Raw genomic sequence first — 23213 nt, forward strand, 5'->3', positions numbered from 1 at the left:
AGCGGTACACTATTAAACAAAGATGGGAAAAGGATGGAGGATATTTTGAGGAACTCTTATTAAAAGTGTTCTCCACTAAAAATTACAGAAGAACAGAAAGGCCATGAGTCAATTATATATTCTGTACAGTTCTCTTACAGTTCTAACAGCTTTTCTTGTGATCTCAAGACCAGTAAATGTACCGGGATAACAGACATCGCTTTCTCAGGACCTCAACTTGTTTATCCATGTGATCTCGACATTTTATTTTTTAAGCTGAAATTTACCACAATAATCAAACCGCAACATATTTTGAGATTTCTGTGATGTATCGAATCTTTTTGTAAAGAATCATAACTGAATCGATTCGTTGTAAGGTTACAGATTCACACTAAAATTAAATATATAATAAATAAACAAATATTACTACGTCTTTCACCTCTCAGGCACAACCGCGTACCCACCGCACATTCCTGTCAGTAACATCCCACTCCAGCACACCTGAGTCACGGCCAAGAGAACCTGATCATCAGCCAGACTACTGCCAAGAGATCTGACTGCTGAGCTTCAGAGGTTTCAGACAGTTGGTCAAAATACCAGTAAATAAGTTCTGGATGGTAAATAAACAGGATAAATAGGATTAGGGGTGGGGCTGGTGTAACTTTTCTGGCCCTGCTATGGATGCACCCACCAGATATGTGATGACGTCATAGCCCTGCTCCTTCAGCCACACCAAAATGCAGGAGGTGTCCAGTCCGCCGCTGTAGGCCAGAACCACAGTGCCCTTCGACATGTTCTCTGATCTTCTCGACTGTTAAAGACAAACTAACAAACGAAAAGAATTAGACAAGACTATGACAAAAGTATTGGGACATCTCAGCTCATTCATTGTTTCTTCTAAAAACAAGGGTGCTAATAAAAGAGCTTATCCTGCTTCTGTTGGAGTAACGGTCTCTACTGTCCAGCAAAGAAGGCTTTCTATTAGATTTTGAAGAAGCACTGCTGCGAGGATTTGATTGCATTTGGTATCAAGAGCGTTATGGGATGATCACCACCCAACCTCCTCATCCCCAACTCTCCAACTGATCCAAAAAGAACTGAATAGAGCACAGTCAGCTCCACTGCTCCACAGCTCCATGCTGGGGGGCTTTATACCCCTCTAGCCCACACCTGGCATTAGGCAGCATGGAGCCAATAGGTTCTTGTTAATTTATCAGCTCCAGAGAGTTCTATACTATTTTAGATCTCCAAATTATCTGTAAAACCTTGTAGAGATAATGTCTTTAACATATTCCATACATGTATCATCTGTGATTAGACTTTCATTACCAATAATCATAACCAGCTACCACAAAACCAATAACTAAAAATACTGTGATTATGGAAAAGTTAGATTTCACAGTTTAGACTAAACACAGTCCAGTTTTACTCCATTTTATATATTTATTTTACTTCATTTTTAATCTTTGTTCCTTTTGATTTCCAAATTGTCTGTTCCTCTAAAACCTTGTGGAGATACCTTCACATTTACACTATCCAGCTACAGCCAATCAGTGAAATACATGAGGTGAGGCCTTCTCCTCATGCTATTCCTTAGTATACTCCACAAACTTACCATCGGTGATGAGAATTTAATTAAAAATGGTCATTTCTGAGCAATCACAAAACCAAGATTTGAGAAAATACTGCGATTTATGGAAACTTTACAGAACCAGGCCAGCTTTTCCTCAAATTTCATAAATACTACAGTTATTAGAGTGGTATCCACTAAAATCAGACCAAATAAAGTCTATTTTTACTTGAATTTTATTGATTTTCCATACTTAATTTTTTTAATCTCCAAGTTGCCTGTTTCTCTAAAGCCTTGTAGAGATACCTTCACAACTAGGCAGACCATCTACAGCCGCTCCAAAGTGGAATACATGAGGCGAGGCCTTCGGATCCTGCTAGTCTTTCATTTATTCTGTAAATATAGCTTCTGTAATGATCATTAAATTATAGATTATGTTTTTTAACCTACCATAAAATCTGAGGTCTGCAAATAAATAAATACATACATTAAAAATAAAAAAAAAAGATTTCCTCATCATTTAATCAATATTACAGCTTTTGTAGAGCATACTGAAGTGGTCAGCACTGAAAACAGAGCAAACACTAGATTTTTAAAGATTTTGTGATTTTGTTAAAGACCACAATCAACAAGTGGGTGCAGGATCAGCCTACAGCCTGTCCCTCCTCAGCACACAGGGTCCAGCCTGCTCTACAGAGCTCCCCTCGCCTCGCCTCCCTCCATATCTGCCCTGGGCTGAGCAGGGCTGAGCTGGGCTGAGCTGGGCTGAGCTGGGCTGAGCAGGGCTGAGCAGGGCTGGGACCCGGAGCAGCACTGAGCCCCAGCAGCACCACGCTGCTCGAAGCTAACCGCTGTTTAAACATGCCCAGCCCCGAAAATATCCCCAATAAACCAATAATAATTAATCATATCGATCAGTTTAGGAGGATAAAGCACTCACCTAACTCAGCGCGTGGGATTCCACTATCACTACGCGCCGCGTGCGCCAATATAAATACACACTCATATATATACTCATGTGTCGTCAGAGCAGAGGAACACCGCGAGCCAATCACATCGCGTCTTACAGCTGCGGGGGCGTGGCTAGAACGTCGCTCTTTAATACTGCCCAATGATGTAATGCATGCTGGAATTGCGTTAGGATGATGGACATCTCCTATCACGCCACGTGTCCAAATGTTTGTGGACACCTCTTCTAATGAATGCATTCAGCTGCTTTAGGTTAGTTGCACCCAGATGTGCAAATACACAAACACACACACACACACACACACACACACACATATATATATACACGTACACAGCTTACAGTCTAGTTCCTGTAGAGAAGTACTGCCAATAGATTAGGACTCTCTGGAGCAGATCAACAAACCTGAACCTGTTGGCACCATGCTGCCTGATGTCAGGCGTGGGCTAGAGGGGTATTAGGACCCCCAGCACTGAGCCGTGGAGCAGTGGAGGAGCTGTGTTTCCCTGGCTTGATGACTGTGACCTCACTAAAGCTTTTGTCGCTGAATGCAATCAAATCCTGACAGCAAAGTTCCTCCAATCTAAAATCTAACAGAAAACCTTCTTCCCTGGAGAGTAGAGACCAGACAGTTACTCCAACACAAGCAGGATCAACTCTTTACTTTTTGTGGAAGAAACAGTGAAGGAGCAGGTGTCCCAATACTTTTGTCCAGTGTGTGTGTGTGTGTGTGTGTGTTTTCTTTATATAAACTCAGATTTGAGCATATATGGGCGATTCCTCAATTTCTAGAGGAACTTGTATGTCCCCAGGTTATAAATAGATGTCAGATATACTTTATTACAAAATAAAAGGCTTATAGATATTAAATATTTGTATTTTTCGCACCACCCAAAAATTCTGCACACAAATCAAAAATTGTGATTTCTATTTCCATTTTTTAGGTTTATTTTTATCCAACAATCTAATAAAATATTACCTCCCCCAACCTTATCATCCTTATCATCCTTATCATCAGGTAATTATGGGAACTGACTGGAATGAAATGGGAATATTCAAAGCTAAAGGTGAGAAACTTACATATAGATGGTAAAAATATACTGAAGCATAATTTTGGCTAAAATAATTAGATATGATAGTTGAATAGCAAAGCTGCTCCTCAATCCCAGGCACATGGCACATTACACCCTGAAGGGCTATGTAATATTAAATATGACATATTTTTGCACCACCCAAAAATTCGGCACCCAAATCCCAAATTGTGATTTCCATTTTTTAATGTTTTGAAAAATAAATAATTTTTTAAAAAGACAAAATGTATTATTTAGATTTATTTCTATCCAACAATCTAACAAAATATTACCTCCCCCAACCTCATCATCCTTCCCGCAACAGCCTGTGATTTCTGCAAGGACTTCTTTAAAGGAAAAGGTAAAAAGGGAGTAATTGAATCCTGGATTCCTCCTGATAATGCAGTAGATTTATTCAGTGTCATTACCGTCTATACCGTTACAGCAGTATATAGATATTCACATTATTTATATGAATCTAAGGTGTGAATTAGACTAACTGTTGAGTATTGTCAGGAAATCCATGTCATTACCGCAACACGTCACGGTTGTGACGGTAATGACAGGTTTGCAGTTTACTGCTAACTGTTAATGTTAAAGATGAAGATTAAACATAAACTAAACTCAGTACTTTAAATTAAAACCTAAAACGAATCTTTCCTGTTTGCTGGTCAAATGCGTGGGAACGACCTGGGTTCGAGATAATGAAATTCTATATAAGCTCAGTCTTGGTCATCATTAAGTCTTTACTGTAAAGCATGTAAATCATGATCTCGACATAAATACAACACAATTCATGCTCATTTTATTACATTTGTCAGAAAAGAGCCCCTAATTAAATAATCACCCATTTATGTGTGTTTAATTTTTATATCTAATTTAGTAATGTTCTATTTGTCTTATTTATCCCAAAAATTAGAGAAAGTGCCCTTAAACGTCTTTCTACCTAAACAGTACAGTGGGGCTCAGAATGGCCTTGAGAAGTGTCTGAAGTGAGCTTGGAGGGCTAGACCTCACTAGACCTCTCTGTCGAGCCTTTTGGAGATGACTGTTTTAATGCTCTTTACAGTCCTTCAGTAAAACACTTGAAGCAGGAAGGTGACAGAGGGGGCCTACCTGATGACCCCTGTAAAGAGCTGCGCATGTAGTGGGTGAAGGGAATGGGCTGGACCCTAAGTGTAACCCCAATTACTGGGGCAGGATTTTTGACTTCTTATCCAGCGTAACTTCACTTCTACAGTGCACCAAATTCTCCTCCTTCTTCTGCTTCATACGCCAAATCAGATGATCTCAGGGTCAGGGCTAGGGTTGCAAAGAGGTGGAACATTTTAGATACATTTCCAGTAAATTACTGGTGTCTTTCCATGGGAAGCTTAACTCGGGAACTTTGGAAATACTCCAACATGTAAACTTTTCATGATAGTTTTGGGAATGAACGGGATTTAATTACAATTAATAGGATTTTTTGGATAATTTAAAGGAACTACATCATATCCTGTCATATTTACCATGGGAGTAAACAGGTAATCAGGAATTGACTAGAAAGAAATGGGAATATTCAAAGCTAAAGGTGAGAAACTTAAATATAGTTGGTAAAAATATACTGAAGCATAATTTTGGCTAAAATAATTAAATATGATACAAAAACAGTTGAAAAGCAAAGCTGCTCCTCAATCCCAGGCACATTACCACACACACACACCCCTGCAGGCACTGTCCATTCCTCCATCACATGTACAGCGTATGTCCAGATGATTTCTAGAAAGCTAACGATTATTCCTGTTAATTCTCATGGTAAATTTCCCAACTTTGAAAATCCCTGGAATACTGCAACCCTAGTCAGGGCACAGGGTCGGCCATACTGCAGCATCCTAAGCTGGTCATGATGACTGACCAGTTTGCTAAAAGCTGGTTGACCGATTGGTCCCTAAAAGCAACAGAAACAGAAACGTCTCTACCGTCATCATGTTTATCATTGCTGTCGGACACCTCGTATCTCCAAATTCACGGCTTTATGCTAGAAGGCAAAACCCTTCTTCATTTTTAATGGAAGTCAATGAAACAAGACTTCATTCAAAGCTATTTTGGAGCATTTCTATTGGTCCATTCATCAAGAAATTGACAGATTCAAAATGTCAAGAATGGAGATGCAGATGTTTGTGAGGGAGCAGCGTTATACACTTCTACAGTAAACAGGATGCTTCTCTTCTATTAGCTGGGCCTACAACCCTGCAAGCAATATCCCAGGGCTCTGACCCCTGAGCAATCACCTGTGGCATTTGTTTGTTTTAAACAATAAAGTGACCATATTATTTTAATAATGTACTTTCAGCCATTCCTGGCAGTTTTATTGCCTCTATATTACCCAGGCTTGTGTGTGTGTGGAACAGAAAGCTCCCATTACCAGATTAAAGAAACCACTGTGTTATTGGGTCTGATGAGGAACGGATCATAGTATCCACACCTAATTGGATTTCTTTATAGTGGTTGCTATAGGAAACAGGGGTGGTGGTAATGTCACACAAAGGTATCAGGTTTGTCTACTACCCAAAATCACCAGTGAGATGTATATTCAATGGCAAGTATGCTGCCTAATCTGGCTGTCCAGTAGCTATAGGGTGTGTTTCTGTTGGGAGTTTGATGGACTAGCTGGTCTATCAGCATGACCAACTCCCCCAAGCAGGTAGTCATACTGGCCATACTGGTTGTCCAGTTTGAACAAGCTGGTGATCATACTGATCAACAAGCTTGGTCATGCTGGTCACAACCAGCATGGTCTTGATGGTCATGCTGATTGTCTAGCTTAGTCAAAATCATTAGACTTAAAGAGAACCTATGCTGACCAAGACCTATATGTTGGTCCACCAGCTTGATCAGCTTGACCAGGCCAGGCTGGGTGTTTTTTTTTTGTTTGTTTTTTTTTAAGCAGGGTCGGTAAGTTTCTGTAGTCCGCTCTAAACGGCCTTGATTACACCGCTTACACTGAATTACGTAAAAAATCGGAAGCTCTTCTTTAGTGCAGTAGTGGAATATGAAGCAAGCATGAACATGGTGCTGAACTAGTGCTGCCACAGGAGATCATGGACATGAACAGGGAATTCTGTTTGCAGAGTCGGGCTCCTGAGGCACCTACCTTTCTCTTGTTTACACAAGTACAAAACAACCAAAAAAACGAAACCATAGAGTTTATAGAGGATCAGCCAGACTGCTGCGTCTTTTTTTGCTTTTATTTTGCTCCGCCATGATCTGAAAACAAAAATAAATCAAAAACACAATATAAACTTCTGTAAATCAATATAATGAGTTATTATTTATCCATCGACAGCAAAAAAAAAAGAAAAAAAAGAAAAACTAAACACAGAGCGAGACAAAGTACAGATGCATGAACAGACCTTTTTGTTGGCCTATCCCACCTGTGCAGATCTGTAAAATATGGCGTTTCTCAAACAGATAAACTCCCCTGTCTACTGCCTTGTTCCGAGACAAATGACTAATTGGGGTGAGACCCCAAGACGTATACAGTAAACAGTCCAATCGAGGGCTCTGGAGAGAAAAAGAACTGTCGGAAGGGTCGAGTGACGGTACCACTCTCACCCTTGCGGTTTCTGGATGGCAGTTTATAGGTTTTTACGTCCCCCTTTCGAACCACGAACAGTATTGACCACAGGAAGACCCTGCGCACCCTAATCATAAGGGCTATTGGTTTGATATGAGGGTTGATATGAGGAAGGAACAAGGAGAGCATTATTAGGAGGTGTACCACAATCAACCCGAGGCTTGACTGAAGCCAGTCGGCCCATCAGTCACTCTTGAGAACTGCTCGACACCTTTCATCCTCAATCAAAGCACTAACTGACTGTCAATTCACAGAATCTATAGGCGTACACATTCACAGCTATATCTCCAAACGGCTTAAAACCAACGACCCTTCAACTATGCACATTAACGAAGCATCCCGTCAGGAACATTTCGGGATTTTTTTCAAGGCGGCAAAGTTGCTAACAGCGAGATCTGCAGGGAGAGAATGGCAGGTCAATTAGGAGAGCATGGGGAAGCCAACCGTAACTCATGGACAGCTCCTGATATTCAGGCTGCACGTTCCTTAGCTGAGGGAGGAACTGGGATGAGGGGGCATAACGGGCATATAAAAACTCAAGATTTCGGCCACTCTCAACTTATAAAAACCAAAGCAGGAGAAACGATCGAGAAAAGAAGGGGAAAAGAAAAGAACAGAAAAGGCAGGTGAGACAGAAGAGTGGCTCCGAGCTGCAGCACTGGGATGTTGTTGGCGTAGTGAAAAGATTGTGGGTCCTTGTGTCCTCGGCAGTGGATTTGAGGGTTGTGGAGGGGTGGGGGCTTTGGGGGGGGGCTCCTCACCACTCTTTCTTCTTCTCGTCCATGGAAACCCCACCCGGACCCAAAGCGACCACTAACAGCAAGCCCCCGACGACCGATGTGGTCTGGAAGAAGTCGTACTTGAGGAAGTCGTGCATGGGCTTGTAGGCAGGCACCGTCCAGAAGGCATTGAAGTAGACGTTGATGGCCATGAGCCACACCACCAAGGTGAGCGCGGCCAGCTTGGTCTTGAAGCCGATGGCCACGAGGATGATGAGGGCTGTGCCCACCATGTTCTGGAGGATCTAGGGGTGAAGGGGAAATGTGCATTAGAAATAGGGATGTGTTACATTCAAGATCATTTATATGTTTTGCAGGGGAGCAAGGATTCAAAGGATATTCAACTCGACTCGTATACACCATTAGACAAAAGTATTGGGACACCTGCTCATTCACAGGTTCTTCTGAAATCAAGGGTATTAAAAAAAGAGGTTATCCTGGTTTTGTTAGAGTAACTGTATCTACTGTCTAGGTAAGGCCTTCTACTAGATTTAGTATATAGATCATTTTGGAGGAGCATTGCTGTGAAGATTTGATTGCATTCAGCAACAAAAGTGATAGTAAGGTCGGGATGTTGGATGATCACTTTACCTCATGCCCAACTTCTCAACCTCCACCTTTACTCCACAGAACACAGCTCTTCAACTGCGTTATACCCCTCTAGCCCACATCTGTTCTTTTCTATTGGCAATACTTTTCTACAGGGACTAGATTAGCTGTGTGTGTGTGTGTGTGTGTGTGTGTGTGTGTGTGTGTTTTCAAGTTTCAGGTTTATTTGTCATTTGCACAACATGTCAGGACATTTATGCATTGAAATGCTTGTGGTGAGGCAAATGCTTGTGGTGAGGTGTGTAATTGCACATCTGTATCAGTAACGGGTGCAACTTAAAGTACCTGAATGTGTTCATTAGAAGACTGACTCTAATGAATGAACGTGGTAATACTACAGTAAACAGTGGAACAGAGTAGAGTACCTTCCTGCATATTCAATATTTACTTATACATCCCATAGTAAACAATAGTAACTGTATATCATAACTATATTATACACCATATTGTTCTAGGTGTCCTGTAGCATGTACAGTAGTAGTATTACTTTAGATCTTCTGATGTGTTAATAGTAATATGCTAAAGATTAATTTTTTTAGTTTGTATTATACCATAACCTAATAAAAGTATTTGAAATAATAATAATTTAAATAATATTCAATATTAGATATTTTAGAACAGCACAGTGTTTAGATTGATTCATTTAGATTGTTCAACTGGTTTCTAAGGAGCACAGAAACACAAAACATTATTAAAAATGAATAATAAAATAAGTAAAATAATGTACTACGCCAAGCTAACATACTAATCATGAGCCACGGTTATGCGGTTAGCTATATTCCTTCTAATGTGGTTTCATATGGTCTCTGATGCTGTACGACATACTGTTATCTACCCCGATCAGCCATAAAATTAAACCCACCCTCGCTCTCACTTTCTTCCATTCCCTAGCTCGCACTCCCTCGCTCCCCTGGTCCCTTATAATCTACAGGCGTTGCTGCTGATGAAGATGTGGTGGTGTTCTGACTGATTGGTTTGAAGAAGGGAGAATAAGCCCCTTAAAACCCCGGTGACAGTTTCTTTTGGGGTTCCTCCTCCTCCGTCAATTTTAATGCTTCTGCCTGGCCAGCCAGACTGAGAGATAGTAGTACGGAGCAGATGGGCCTGCTCTCCCAAGCTGAAGGCTGGGCTGAGACCACTACTGTAGCCTTTAGCTTACTCTGGATGGGGTGTAATACAGGGGACGTAAATAGCACTGGCTATATGGCTCAAATGGCACATGTGAACAGTTGGCTCCGGAAGGTCAGGTATCGGAAGTAAGAAAAATGGGCAAGCCTAAGGATCGGAGCCAGTTTTACAAGAGCCAAACTGTGATGGCTAGACGACAGGGTCAGAACATCTCTAAAACATCAGGCAGGTCTTGTGAGGTGTTCTCAGTATTCAGTGGTCAGTACCTACCAAAAGCTCTCCAATAAAGAACAACCAGTGAACCGGTGACAGGGTCATGAAGCCCAAAGCTCATTGATGCTCATGGAAGCCAGACCTTACAACCTACAGGACAGATGCCACAGGACACCTTCTTAGGTCTTGTGGAGCCAATGCCTGAAATGGTCAGAGCTGTTTTGGCAGCACAAGGTGGACCTGCTCAATATTAGGCAGGTGGTTTAAACAGTCTACAACACCGAAATGCAGCATTTGACGATCCTTACTGAGAAGAAGCTGGAGTCGAAGTGCAGCAGGGTCATGAACATCAGCACCAGCAGCACTCGGCCGCCCAGCTGCATGTACTGCTTAGGGGAGCTCTCGCCCATCGACGGCACGCCCGCAAACATGCTTTTCCCTTCTGAACGAGACTCGGCCAATAGCAGCAGTAGACCTCCTCCCAGAGCCAGATTTCTAGACACACACACACACACAACAGAGGAGTTAGGTCAGGATACATATAATAAAACATGTTAAAGCTTTAAAATCTGCATCACCTGGTCAATCTTAAAAACTCTTATAAACAATGATGAGGGCCCAATAATAGCCCTGACAAGCTCATTAAAGTCTGAGGCCTGGGTAAAAGGTCCATCTGAAATCTCTTGTGGTGCCCAAACTTGGTACACAGTAGGGCTGGGTGATATGGTAAAAATACTATATCACAATATTGCAGCTGATCTGTGTTTATTAAGCACTAACAGGATCCTCCATATGCTTAGAAAAGCATACTGTTATCACGATACGATAAAATATCGTCATATTGCCCAGCTTTAGTACAAAGTAACAGAAACGTGGGGGTGCCCAGATGTTTAATAGCCTTAATGTGGCATTTAAACAATAAAAATAACTAGTTGTTATTAATCATATTATTCTGTGTATTCCTGACTAATCTCATCTGCCTTTTTTGGCTCAAATTTGACCTTAAAGAAGGATTTTTCGTTCCTATTTAAAAAGCAGTGCATTTTGTTATAGCTTTCTGTATGAGGGGGATTAAATAAACTTCATCAAAATGTATTTATTACTTTAAAAAAATAGTAGAAAAATGTTCAAATTGTTTTTAATGGAGGTTTCAACTCCACCCACTTGGTGGAGCTCTGTTTTCTGCTGCTTTCAGCTGATTGATCCACAGCATCGCCCAGAGTAATCTGCTGAAGGTGCTGAAGGCACTGTATTTTGAGGCATTTGAGCAAAAGCAGCCACAATCACAGACTCTATTATACTTATATACTTATACTATTATTATTACCCTGCACTACTACTACTACTACTACTACTAACAATAATAATAATGACGATGATGCTGTAAATCAGATGTTTCAATCAGATGCCTGCTCACCAGCAGTTTCACTCACCTCATCAAAAACTTCAGGTCCCACAAGATACTGTAGGCAACCGTCTGAGAAAGAAGCCCAAAAATGATTCATCAGGTTAAACAGAGAATTACATATACTGTGCTAAGAAACACCAGAAACAGAGACAAAGCAAAACTGTGTGTTTGTGTTTACCTGTAGCGCAATAATGCCAAATAAGCCGAAGCAAGCATACTGTACGAAATTTCTACTGAGAATAAGGACACAACCACCTGCAAAACATACAAACAAAAAACACAGCATTTACAGTGAGATCATTACTAGTCTTACCCCTCATTACCCCAAACCATCTAACACAGCCTGAACACGTCCATTATAGCCATTATCATTTAAATACCTGAGTATGCATCGCGATACATTGCAAAAAAAAGTTGTTGTTTTGCCTGTACTTCAAATAATTTCATAGCATATATAAAGCCCTTAAATACAACAGTATATATATATATATATATATATATATATATATATATATATATATATATATATATATATATATGTGCGTGTGTATTTTATTTATATCTGCACTTTTAATTAATTATATCTGCACTGTTGTATTTAAGGGCTTTATATATGCTATGAAATTTTTTGTAGTACAGTCAATAAGAAGAAGCTGCTTGCTATGGAGGTTTAATAAATCATCCTTGGTGTGTGAACACTAGGGACGCTTGCCTTATTACATTTAATATAGTCAATAACCTGCAAAAACCTTCAATCTCCATTTTTAACATGAACGGGCCAACAGAAATGCTCCAAAATGACCTGGAAAAAAATCCCTTTACATCGACAGTTAAGAAAAGTTTCAGTTTTGCAGATACAAGGTTTTTGTCTGAGAGCGGCAATTTATTTATGACAGATTTCAGTTTATTTGCACAATCACTGATATACTCCATCAGTATCTCACTGCCCCCTATTGGATACATGTTGAACTGCAGCATCAAACATGTTAAAAATGACTGTACTAATTACTGCAGTAATTACACTGTCTGTAATGAAACATGCAGTTCATCAGCGTTCCTGTTCTACTCTATTCTATACTGAGGATATCGGCAGAGCTTAAAGAACACTGATCACATGTCCTCACAGACAGTGTCGTTAGTCCTGTTTAATTGGATGCAATGCAGCACATCTCGAAATAAATATATATATAATTCTTTCCCCTCGCTCAAACAATCAGCACACATCCGACACTGTCCAGTAATTAATAAGCATAAACAGGAACAGCGGTTTTGCTGCCATATTGCTCTTCAGGTACAGCAGCACCACATAACGTCAGTACCTCTGTAAGTCGGGATAGGCCATGTCACCCAGCCCCTTTTTAAGGGTGGTTTCTAGCAGTCATTGGGAAACACCAATGAGTAATCAAAGCCTGCAACCTGATGTTTGGTGCAGCCCTAGTTATATTTTTTATAATATATAATATATTATTATAATATAATAATATAATTTTTAATAAAATGCTTTATTATTTTGGTATTTTTATCTTTTTCAAAATAACGACAAAATCCGTGCAGCCGATTATTTTCAGTGCTGAGGTGGTTCTGTAGTCTTACAGCAGTGATAACTTCCTTTAAGCAGCTTGCAGACGGACTCTAATCACCTCCAGTGAGTCAGTGTAATTACAGCGGGTTAACTGACTCAACTCATGAGGACATGATGAAACTCCTTGGTGAATTTCATCAATGCAGACAATAATAATGACCAGTTTGCCACTGAGAGAACAAGAAAGAGACCAACTCTAAAGCGGTGGTTCCTTATTTCCTTATTGTCCTAACTACTGGACAAGCCCTTTGTGAGTGAAAGGTGGTATGTTGGAGCAGGAAACCCCTAAAATGTGGGAGCAAGGAAGTTCTTCATGCCAAGACTTTTGGGGTTTTGTTTTTTTTTTGGAACCACTGCTTTATAGTTTGTCTCTTTCTTGTTCTCTCTGTTCGCTACTGGGCATCCTCCCAGTCTTTCTGATGGCTGGTCCATCCCGGGTATGATGCTGTATGGTTGCTATGCTGGGGTTGCTAGGTGTTTGGTATAGTGCCCCAGATGCCTCCAGCTATGTGGTTGCTGGAGTGTCCCAAATGGTTGCTGTAACATCTCAGGTGGTTGCTAGGTAGGTCTCACAAGTGGTTGCTATGGTGTTGCTGGGCAGTTGCTATGGTGTCCCTGGTGGTTGCTATGGTGTTGCTAGGTGGTTGCTATGGTGTTGCTAGGCGGTTGCCATGGTGTCCCTGGTGGTTGCTATGGGGTTGCTATGGTGTTGTTAGGCAGTTTCCATGGTGTCCCCGGTGGTTGCTATGGAGTTGTTAGGTGGTTGCTATGGTGTTCAAGGTGCTCGCTATGAAGATGCCCCTTTTCAAGCACTATATAATTAAGAAAATAATCACATTAATCAGTAGTGACTGGTAATTTCCCAGTAGCACACCAGTGAAGCAACTGGTGAAAGTAAGAGTAATCAGAAAATACAGCAGGAGACAAACACAGTAAACACCGCTGTAGGTCTAGAACCCGGGCCCTTACCCAACTGTCCTAAAAGGTTAAGCAGCACGAAGCAGGTGGCCAGGAAGTAGCCACAGCTCCAGGTGGCCTCGATGTAGTCCCTCTGTTCGTTCCACTGGAACCACATGCGGATGCCGTCCTCCAGGAAGGTGCTGATTAAACACAAGCGGGCCAAGTGAGGCAGGTACTGCTTCGTCACTCTAAGGAACTGCAGAGGAACCAAAAAGAGAACCATTACCTTCAGAGGAACCAAACAACCAATTTGGTACTGCGCACCCACCCCGCGTTCCCCCTAGCACTAGCACTGCTCTTCTCTGATACATGCGATGCCAGCCACGGCCTCTTTACCAACTGCCACTGATGCACCATCGCCGGTAACGGAGCCAACACACTCCAGACGCCTGAGCTGGTCAACATCGCTTAAGAGTGATGAGGGGAAGGAGAGCGCCATCTACCCACCCGGAGAGAGCAAGGGCGGCTGTGCTCTCTCTCTGACTCTGGCTGCTGATGGCAAAGCGGCATGGCTCGAGATTCCTTGCGACCCCTGAAGCATAGTGGTAGTGCATTAGACCGCTGAGCCGCTCTGAGCCACTATGGTAACTCTACAGGAGGTTAAAGAGGCTGTTGTCCTTGTAGAAAAGTGGAGCCAGTAGAATAGGACTCTCTGGAGCAGATAAACATATTGGCACCATGCTGCCTAATGCCAGGCGTGGGCTAGAGGTGTATTAAGCTCCCCAGCATTGAGCTGTGGAGCAGTGAAACTGGCAGTGTTCTCTGGAATGATGGATGGTGCTTCAGGATGAGTTGGGGTGATGGTCATCATTTAGCATCCTGACCTCACTTGTCACTGAATATAATCAAATCCTCACATGCAGTGCTCCTACAAAATCTAGTAGAAAGCCTTATCTGTTACTCCAATAAAAGCAGGATCAGCTCTTTTTAATGCCCTTGGTTTCAGAAGAAACGAGGAAATAAGGAGCTAACGTTAATATTTCGGACTAACCTTTCTGAGCATCAACAATTAAAATTAACGGTGTCTTCTAACACTGTAAAACCTCTGCAATCTCTGCAATGTGCCTCAGGCCGAGTTAGTGGTTATTTTATTAAAAGGAAAGCCACAGCTCAATGCTGGGGGGCTTTATACCCCTCTAGTCCACGCCTGGCATTAGGCAGCTTGGTGCCAACAGGTTCAGAATTAACTGCTCTAGAGAGTCCTACCGTATTGACATTGTATTGTACTTCCCTACAGGGCCTAGAAAAGCTGCATGTTTGCATTTGCACATCTGTGGCAGCAATGGGTGCAGCTGAAAATAGCTGAAAACTATGGTAAAACGGTCTAATCTGGCTGTGTATTCATGCCCATTTGGTGTGAGGGAGGTTTTAGAAGCATTAAAACCACTAAAAACAAAATAAAAGCCTCAAGCTGAGCCAGGAAATATTCACATAATATTCAAATAATTCACATAACTTACAGATTCATTTAAACTAATCAAAATTAGTCAAGGTAAAGCTCCCTCATTCTCGTTTTTACGCTATCGGAAAGTTGGACATTTTAAAAATGTATTTATTTATTTATTTTTAATATTTTATCCAATTTTCTCCCCCCATTTTCACACCAACTTGGACTGACTGTATGTAATCTATATGTATGTCAGGAGGGCTGGCCAGCAAAACTGGCGTGTCCTCACACATCTTCAGTGAGCGAGTTGCTAAACATGGGGCAACACACTGCAAAGTCGGGGATACGGGACCAAAGCTAGACTTTCCAGAGTTTACAGTAATGGAAACCCCCCGCCAACTGCAACAGATGCCATCAAGGCCCGGCTAATTGAAAATCACATGTTCTGGACTTGTCCCTTACTGCAGATTTACTGGAACTCCATATTCAGTTCACTTTCAGTTAGCCTGCCTGTGCCTGCTGATCCCTCTTAAAGGACTGCATTGTTCGGGGGTCCTCCCTGCTACTCTCGCTTCAAACCAAACCCAATTCAGTAGCGTTTTTTACTGGGCTCATCCTGACATACTGGGAAAAGACATGTCCTCTTTCCCACACTTACGGGATCACAGATGTGCTGTAGTGCTATTCAGAAACCAAGAAACTAAAAGAATATAAAAATATAGGGACCCTTTCTAACACATCTAGATAAAGATCAGCCGGATAACAATTAGGTTGCTAGCATTTAGGGACACTCATAAAATCTTGCCCTGGACTGTGGTCTCCTCTAGTTCTTTATGCTGGGATAAAAAGCTGGTTTCCTTCCTTCCATAAGTCTAGCTGATCTATCAGACATGCTTTAAGTTTGGCAATGGACCAAAACCCATAGTATCCAACAACGGGCCTGGTTTCGCTGACCGAATTAAGCCACTAAATTAGATTTTTAATGGTTAATTAAAAAAAACAATAAAATTAATCCAGTCCATGTTCTTTCACAGACAGGGTTTCTATACTTCTTAGCCTTTTAGCTCTGGAGCACAACTAATAAAGCAAATTTCAGACACTAATCCTGTCTCCTGACTGACTACCACTGGGACAAGTGGGACGTTTTTGGGCAGTCTGCTGAATGGGTCACACTCATGTGCCTGATTTACAGCTGTCCTTCAACAAGCCTGAGCAGAACATTCCTCATTAAAACAGCTCCCCAGTCTACCCTCACGCCCGCACGGGGCCACTGCTCTTGACTGGCTGCTACGGCTGTCCGCCTCACATGGCCCAGATTACTTGTAGAGCAGGGATTGGCTGCTGTGCTTTGGCAAGCGCTGATGTGGACCAGGCGGTGGGCGGAGCTTCAGGTGTGTGACGCACATAGTAGAGCGGTGTGCTATGCAATGAATTCTAGAGGAATTGGAGAGTGCTAATCAGGCTTAGCTGGAGGGTGGGCTTTTCTCCACCCCCTCCTCCTGGGTTGGTTTGGTTTTCTGGTTGAGAAAACTGAAAACCTCCTGATTTTCATTACGTTATTACAGCCTTGATGACGCAATTCCTGTTACTGAGACGAACATCTAGCTGAAAGTGAAAGGGAACATGGGGAGGAAAGCAACCATTTGTTGCAACAGAGTTTAGCTCTTTTTAAACTATGCCGGCAATAAATGCACTATGTCTTCTGCCCAAGCCTCGGTTTAAGGACAGTTTTGAGAAGACTGTATATAAAATGTATATCCTTTATGATATTCACGGAAAGTGGAGCACATGCAGGATGTCGTACAGCAAAATATTTCCAAATAAAAGCCTTTATTTCTGGACTATTCTATTTTACCATCAATAAAGTATTGGGACACCTTATTTCTTATTTCTTCTGAAATCAAGGGTATTAAAAAGAGTCTATCCTGCTTTTGTTGGAGTAACTGCCTCCACTGTCCAAGGAAGAAGGCTTTTCTGCTAGAGGAGCACTGCTGTCTGCTGTGAGGAATTGATCAGTGTTGGAGATATCATCCAATCCAAAAGTATTGGATGGAGCATAAACCATCATTCCAGAGAACAGTTCCTCCACTGCTCCACACCTTAATGCTGGGGGCCTTATACCCCTCTAGCCCACGCCTGGCATTAGGCAGCAGGTTCATGTTGCCAATAGGTTCATGTTTATCTGCTCCAGAGAGTCCTATTCTATTGGCAGTACTTCTAGACTGTCTCAGCAATGGGTGCAGCTTGAAATAGCTGAATGCATTCAGTACAAGCAATGTCCACAAACTTTTGGACATATAGTGTATAGTAAATAAAAGGAACCATTTCCCACCAAGGGCAATCTGAAAGTGTGGAACCCTTTTTGGTGCTGCACACAACTTTCTACACCAACCTGAAGAACCCTTCAACCAGACAAAGAACCATTCCAGCATCCAAATCCAGAGAGAACCACTACCTTTACTAAAGAACCCTTGAAGAACTTATTTTAAGAGTGTAGAGAAGATGAGCTCCAGCCAACTCATTCACAACCAGCACAACTACAGTCCTCACAGACACATGCCCTCCTATGCTGAGACGTACAGAACCGTTCTTCATACGTCGACAGTGAAACCTGAACTTCCAGGATCCTCATTTAGAACTGGGATTTGCAGGAGATTCCCGAGACATCTTATCCTGGAAAACCAACATTAGACACAGGCTGGTAAAGCAAGTCCCTACACCTGCCTATTCCGGTACAGCAACAGGGACAGGGAATGTGAGGAGAGCTCATAATATCGCTGCTGTCTCCCATTTCTGTCCCCATTGATCCACTTTTTGACACAATTTGAATCTGCCATAATCTAAAACATTATGTGATCAAAGGACCAATAGAAATGCTTCAACATGACGTGGATGAAACCTTTTTATATGTTTTATAATAAATATATATGATCGGAATCATCAATACCAGCAGTGAAGTTGTGCGTTAATATCATGCCTTCTTCTAGGAGCGAAGCCACGAGAGCCCACTGCAGTTCAGCCACGCATCTCCTCTGCTAACCAGAAGTGCCTGATATTTTACACACAGCATTTATTTAAATAAGGTTTTTACCCAATTATTATGCATTTGATTGTGTGGTTTTATACTATGACAGTTTTCCTAAAATATTATAAAATTGCAATATTTCATTTCCTTGTTTACAGTAATGCAATATATCACAGTATGTTAAATCGTAACTCCCTGTATCATGACGCATATATTGCCAAGAGGGTCTCTGTGCTACACAGGTCTTTTACAGAGGGAATATTTACAGCCTTCATTCTCACAAACCCACACATAAAGGCTGTAAATATCCCCTCTGTAAAAGACCTGTGTAGCACAGAGACCCTCTTGCCTAAGCGCACTGTGAAAGCACTCCGTGTTGCTGGTCTTTGCTAAACCCTCTGACACCATTGAGCAACAGCCAGCTGATATTTCACAACACCGGGCCTTAAGAACAGCTCTATCAATAGCAACATCTGGGGGGGGGTCAATGTAACACTGTGATATCGGTAGGCAAACCCATAAGCGTGTTCATCATACAGCTCAAATATTCGGTTAACCCTTTAAAGACTGAGCCATTTAAAACTGGAGTGTTTATTTAGCCTTCTGTATATTATTATTAAATATTATATAAATAGTATTGTGTGTATATTGTATATTTATTAGGGTTGCATATTGATGAGAATATGGCGATATATGCATCATGATACAGGAAGTTACGATTTAACATACTGTGATATATTGCATTACTGTAAACAAGGAAATGAAATATTGCAATTATATAATCAAATTTTAGGGAAACTGTCAAAGTATAAAACCACACAATCAAATGCATAAAAATTGGGTAAAAACCTTATTTAAATAAATGCAAAAAACAACAGTGATACTGTCAATATTTCCTTACACCCCTATAATAAATATTATTGATATATTAATTACAAATGATTTAAGGTAACTATAAATGTGCATTTCCTGAAGGAAACTAGGCTCTTGCTATGTGGTTTCTAAGATCTTGCTAGTTGGTTGCTAGGTTATCCCAGGTGGCTCCCATGGTGTTGCTAAGTGCTTGCTAGACGGGTGCTACACTGTTGCAAGGGGATTGCAATGGTATTTTAGGAAGTTGCGATGATGTTGTTTAGTGGTTGCTAGGTGGTTACTAGGGAGACTATTTAAGTTGCTATGGTGTTTCTGGTACTTGTCAAGTTGTCGCTGTGATTGGTTGGGTGTTATTTGTGTACTTGTAATTGTATTACCGTGACATAAGGAGGGTGCCACAGCTTCTGCACCCCATTCATAGAAATTATGGTTGCACTTAGCAACTGATTTAATTAATTAATTAATTCATTCATTAATCAATCTAATCACACTGATGTTGCAGAGGTCAAGGGTTAAACACGTTATCTTATGTAGCTGAGCTATCTGAAGCTGTAGTCTCGTGACTGGGTTATCCCGAAACACGGATTCCTTCACTTTGCTAAAAGCATCATGGGAATACTGTAAACAGTCCTGCGCCCCGTGCAGTGCGGTGCCGTACGCCATGCTGAAAGAGAGCTTTCAGGAACGGGCGAGTCGCCTGCCTGAGTCAGTGTGAGCAGGTAAGCAGGTTGAAAACACTGGAGGGACTGAGCAGCTTACTGCTAATCTAACTTAGCCTTGTTTACCCTCACTGCATACCTGCCTCGGGACGACCTGGGAAGGCAGGGGGTGCTAATTAGCCAACAGGCACTGCAACAACAACAACAACTAGAATGGTTGCACAGCTAAAGTTGCTACGCTGGACACTGTGTGTGTGCGTTTTTGCTTTTGCTAGTGGCTGCTGTGGTATCGCAGGTTGTGGCCAAATTATCACTATGCAGTCGCTGTGATAATTTAAGTGGTTGCTAAGGTGTTGCCAAGGTGTTAGCAAAGGTGCTCCTGTTTCCTGCCATGGCAGATGCTGTGGTATTTCAGATGACAGCTACACTGGTCACTATGCCTGTGATCACTGGAGTGAACCTGTTTTAGGCTAAGTGGCTGCTGTGGTATCGCAGGTGGTTGCCAGGTTATCACTATGCAGTCCCTGTGATATTTTAAGTGGTTGCTAAGGCGTTGCCAAGGCGTTCCAGTTGGCTGCTATGGGAGATGCCATGGTATTTCAGATTACAGCTACGCTGGTCACTAGAGTGAGCCTGCTTTTGCTAAGTGGCTGCTATGGTATCGCAGGTGGTTGCTAAGGTGTTGCCAGGGTGTTAGCAAAGGTGTTTCTGCTATGGCAGATGCTGTGGTATTTCAGATGACAGCTGTGCTGGTCTCTATGCCTGTGGTCAGTAGAGTGAGCCTGTTTTAGGCTAAGTGGCTGCTGTGGTATCACAGGTGGTTGCCAAGTTATCACAACGCAGTTGCTGTGATATTTTAAGCAGTTGCTAAGGTGTTGCCAAGGCGTTCCAGTTGGCTGCTATGGCAGATGCCATGGTATTTCAGATGACAGCTACGCTGGTCACTAGAGTGAGCCTGCTTTTGCTAAGTGGCTGCTGTGGTATCACAGGTGGTTGCCAAGTTTTCGCTATGCAGTCACTGTGATATTTTAAGCGGTTGCTAAGGTGCGTTTCAGTTGGCTGCTATGGCAGATGCTGTGGTATTTCAGATGTTGCGGAGTGGACGCTACGGTGATGCTTAGAGGTTTGAGTCTTGGTGGCTGCTAAGGTGCTGCCATGGTGTTTCTAGGGTATTTTAGGTGGTTAATAGGATACCCCAGGAGCTTACTAGGGTGTTGCCAAGCGATCGCTGTGGTACCCACCCCCGGTGGTTGGCTGGCTGTCACTGGGGACTAGTTAAGACCATGGAAGACCATCAGGTCATTGTCCAGGTCATTTTGGGGGCATTTCTATTGGTCCGTTCATCCTGAAATTCGGAGGCAATACAAAGGACAGGGTCAAGGTCCTTCTGTCGGTCTGTCCACCCATCTGTCCATCTCTCGGTCCGTCCATCCACGTTAAATTAGGGCAGTTAGATGGCTAGCCAAGTTGCAGCTGCCAACATTGCTGTGCAAATGCAGGGTAGATGCAGGGTTAGAGTAAACAGAGACAGACAGAGGAGAGGAAAACACTGGTTTGCACTTAAATAGTCCAGCATAAAAGACCAGTAAGACCAATATAAACAGACAAACTATCAGATATCGTCAGTGGCTTATTAATAACAGCTCGTCCAAGCAAGTTAGCCAAAAGTTGAGAGCTGGATCCGAGACCCTAACCCCCTCCACAGTTTATTCTTGCCTTAAACTCCTACATGCTAAAGTCTAAACCCTCTCAACCCTCCAGCCTAACCCCTAAACCCGACTAAAGCGGTCTCAGACTGTGCTTATACCGGAGCTGGCTCACCTAACAGGGCTCAGGCGCTCCGTCCACTCCCCCGGTTAACTTTACTGGGCGATTAGCCTAGCTTAGCCTAGCCTAGCCTAGCCTAGCCGAGTCGAGCCCCGTTAACACACACCTGGTCCGCCACATCCTCCGCCGTGCTCATGAGATCCTCCTGCCCCATGGCTCACAGATATGAAGGGGTCTGCAGGTCACGGCAGTGCTGCTGAAGAGTGTGACTCCGGGTTTCAGAAACTCTTCCTCCCCCTGTCTGTCTCTGCAGACCAGGCCTCCGCCGTCCCACAATCCTCCACTGCGCTCAAGGCCCCCCTCGCACAGCGCCCTGGACCGCTTTGTGCCACGTGTGCACTGAGTGATCAGCCCTCACCGCTGTCTGCAGACACTGACCCGGTCAGAGCAGCAGAACCCTGGCATTCCCACCTCACATGGATCAGTGTCAATCAATCAATCCATCAATCAGCCAATCAGCCAACCAATCAATCAGTAATAAAAGGGGGTAGAGGAGTGAGATTCTGCTTGGTCTGCATGTTTTGGGGGATAAGTTAAATGTTATGTCAGTTGAATGTATAATAATGCATAATATTAATATTATTATATTAATGTGAACAGTATTAATGTTATTATTAATCACTATTATTAGTCATTTGTCTAGTGTTGAATGAAAGTGGTTTTGCTAAGTGGTTGCTGCATTGCTGCTGTGATGTTCTTAGGTGTTTCAGGTGGTTGCTATGGGATACCAGGTGGTTGCTATGGCGGATGCAGTGGTTTTTTATGTGGGTGCTGGGGTATTGCTACATTTGCATTTATGATACTTGGCTGACAGTCTTATCCAAGAAGCTTACACACACACACACACACACACACACACACACACACACACATATATATATATATATATATATATATATATATATATATATATATATATATATATATGTGTGTGTGTATATATATATATGTGTGTGTGTGTGTAAGCTTTTTGGATAAGAGTGTCAGCCAAGTATCATAAATGCAATAGCAATACCTATATATATTTTATATATATATATATATATATATATATATATATATATATATATATATATGGTTGCTAGGGTGGCTGCCATGGTGGTTAGCCTACTTATACTTATTTAGCCTTGTTTATCATTACAGCACTGTCACTGGAAGACTTGGCAGAATGCTGCTAATTAGCTACAATGCATAATATTAATTATATTAATATTAGCAGTTTAAGTGATTTTCTACACAGTTGCTAGGCCATTGCAACACGGTCACTAGGAACGTTGAATGAAAGTGGTTGCTATGGTATTCCTAAGTGTTTCAGGTGGTAGCTATGGTGTTGTTATGGTTGCCATCTATGGTTTCTTTTGAGTCCTGGTCCTCTCAGCTGTTTTTCCATTTGTTTTTAGTTGGATATGCTTTCCCAGTCCACTCATTATAAGGATGGACATGGATTTCTGAAAACACCCCTAAAAAAATCACTATACAGCGAGTGTAAAGTGGCTTCCCACGAATATATGCTCAGCTTGTACTCTCAGTGGGTTTTTGAAGATTAGGCCTGGTTTGCCAA

General features: G+C 42.1%; 2 protein-coding genes across 3 annotated transcripts in view; both read right to left on the reverse strand.

The window, feature by feature from the left end:
- ass1 (argininosuccinate synthase 1) overlaps positions 1–2565 on the reverse strand; it is a 48600-nt gene extending 46035 nt beyond the window's left edge. The window contains exons 1-2 of one of the 2 annotated variants that reach the window (XM_072692743.1): positions 2490–2565; positions 671–804 (exon numbers count right to left, since the gene is read on the reverse strand). In XM_072692743.1, coding sequence (XP_072548844.1) covers positions 671–772 — 102 coding nt within the window. In that variant the 5' untranslated portion in view covers positions 773–804; positions 2490–2565. The remainder of the gene's footprint in view (positions 1–670; positions 805–2489) is intronic. The other variant, XM_072692744.1, reaches the window with a different exon arrangement.
- Positions 2566–6771: 4206 nt separating this feature from the next.
- Positions 6772–21982, reverse strand: surf4 (surfeit 4). Its single transcript, XM_072694997.1, has 6 exons — positions 21759–21982; positions 13891–14077; positions 11518–11594; positions 11365–11408; positions 10240–10426; positions 6772–8226 (listed from the first exon to the last, which is right to left on the reverse strand). The coding sequence occupies exons 1-6, from the start codon at positions 21804–21806 to the stop codon at positions 7960–7962; spliced, it is 810 nt and encodes a 269-aa protein (XP_072551098.1). The 5' UTR covers positions 21807–21982; the 3' UTR covers positions 6772–7959.
- Positions 21983–23213: the final 1231 nt, after the last annotated feature.

This window comes from Salminus brasiliensis, chromosome 1, assembly GCF_030463535.1.
Source record: "Salminus brasiliensis chromosome 1, fSalBra1.hap2, whole genome shotgun sequence".
Taxonomy (NCBI): Eukaryota; Metazoa; Chordata; class Actinopteri; order Characiformes; family Bryconidae; genus Salminus; species Salminus brasiliensis.

Coding starts and splice junctions, on each gene's coding strand:
- surf4 (XM_072694997.1), bottom strand. CDS start 21,806: ATGGGGCAGGAGGATCTCATGAGCACGGCGGAGGATGTGGCGGACCAG. Junction 11,409..11,517: donor TTGGCATTATTGCGCTACAG/GTAAACACAAAC, acceptor CTTCTTTCTCAG/ACGGTTGCCTACAGTATCTT. Junction 8,227..10,239: donor TCGACTCCAGCTTCTTCTCA/GTAAGGATCGTC, acceptor CTTCACCCCTAG/ATCCTCCAGAACATGGTGGG.